The following is a 1505-nucleotide window of genomic DNA, read 5'->3' as shown; positions in this document are numbered from 1 at the left end:
GTTGGATCCAACTCAACCATGGTATTATTATAACCTAACAGCCGATACAACTTTCCATTGTAAGCAGCGACCTCGGTGCCGCCACAGAAATGAGGAATGCTCGGTGGACATTGTACAACCAATGGCCTCCACTGGCGAGTCTCGGAGGAGAAGATGTCCATTCATAATTCATGCATGGATGGCTCAAGAGGAATCAACATTTGCACAACGCTCCATCTATACTCCGCATTAAGAGTGATCTTTGAACTAGCTTGTTCTGAATGCTGCTGCTTAAAGTAGGGCTCGCAGATGAATCCCACATATGTTGTGCAGCTGGAAGGGACTCGAAGATGGTTGCCGGGAGGGAGTGCAAGCCACTTCTTGGTGTATGGATTACAGATGTAGTAAGGATTGTGGATCAAGTAAGACTCCATATCCTCGTCGTCGTAAATTGTGTAGGTTTTGCAGCACAAAACCAAATCATTATATGTTGCCATCAATTCTAGATGAACATGTCGTTCTTTCTCTTGTTGAATACATGGCAGGAAATCCAGAGAGAAATATTGGCTTTCCCTTGTTTTCACCACCGGATGCGCAACGACTTTAAGTTCGGGTTGGAGGTTGTTGTTGTTGTTGTTAGGGTAGGGCAAAACAAAAAGAATACCTGCACCTATAAAGGCGTTTCCTTCGTCAACACCTTGGACACTCAGAAAGGTCCTAACAAAATAAGGGTCAGAGAGGAGACTCAACCAACGCTTGGAGACGCACTTGGCTCGAAATAGTGTTGATTTGCAAGCAAGTCGAGCAAGGATTTCAACCAATATCAAGTCCGGGAGATCACCAAGTCGAGTAGTCTTTTTTGGCTTCAGATTTAAAGCAAGCAAAAACAACTGCACCAACATTGCGGCCATTGTTGCCGCCGTCACCATACCCCCACCAACTTATCGGCATGCCAAACGTGTTAACCACAAAGCTGAAAGGAATGCCGGCAGTCATGGTTAACTGTTTTGGTGATGATGGAATCGATCACGTACGACGGACTTTGGGCAACCTAATTTGAAACGGTGATCATGTACTGTATTTGGGTTTGGGGATATCTGGAACTAATCAAATTGTTGATAGATGGCCGGTCGATGTTGGTATATAGTAGAAAATAAGGATTCAATATATGATTTGGTATGCTTCAATTTATTATTCATCTCTAACTAGGAGGTTTATATAGAGGTACAGTCATAATACTACTAGGAAAATATTCTACACCTATACAAACAAGGAAAGTAAATATTTACAGTTATTCTACAGATATAGGGTCGAGTTGTCTAAGGGACATAAAATTTGACCCAAATTTGGACAACAATTACGAGTCATTAGATTTTAAAATCTTCAATGGCCTAGATCAATTGTAAATATGATATCAACATATTATTAATTGATGTGGCAAGTCTTAATTTCATAACAAATCAAATTAAAAGAAAAGAAGAGAAAATCAGAATTTAAGATCTGAAGAAACAAAATCCAATTTCACT

The 1505-nt window shown here is 40.5% G+C and overlaps 1 protein-coding gene across 1 annotated transcript in view; it reads right to left on the bottom strand.

The window, feature by feature from the left end:
* Window positions 1-1233: 1233 nt before the first annotated feature.
* LOC101312357 (putative F-box protein At1g50870-like) overlaps window positions 1234-1505 on the bottom strand; it is a 1176-nt gene continuing 904 nt past the window's right edge. The window contains exon 3 of the mRNA XM_004301715.1: window positions 1234-1239. Coding sequence (XP_004301763.1) covers window positions 1234-1239 — 6 coding nt within the window. The remainder of the gene's footprint in view (window positions 1240-1505) is intronic.

Source organism: Fragaria vesca, linkage group LG5 (genome assembly GCF_000184155.1).
Source record: "Fragaria vesca subsp. vesca linkage group LG5, FraVesHawaii_1.0, whole genome shotgun sequence".
NCBI lineage: Eukaryota > Viridiplantae > Streptophyta > Magnoliopsida > Rosales > Rosaceae > Fragaria > Fragaria vesca.
The sequence above is the reverse complement of the archived record's forward strand: the minus strand, read 5'-3'. Positions and strand labels throughout refer to the sequence as shown.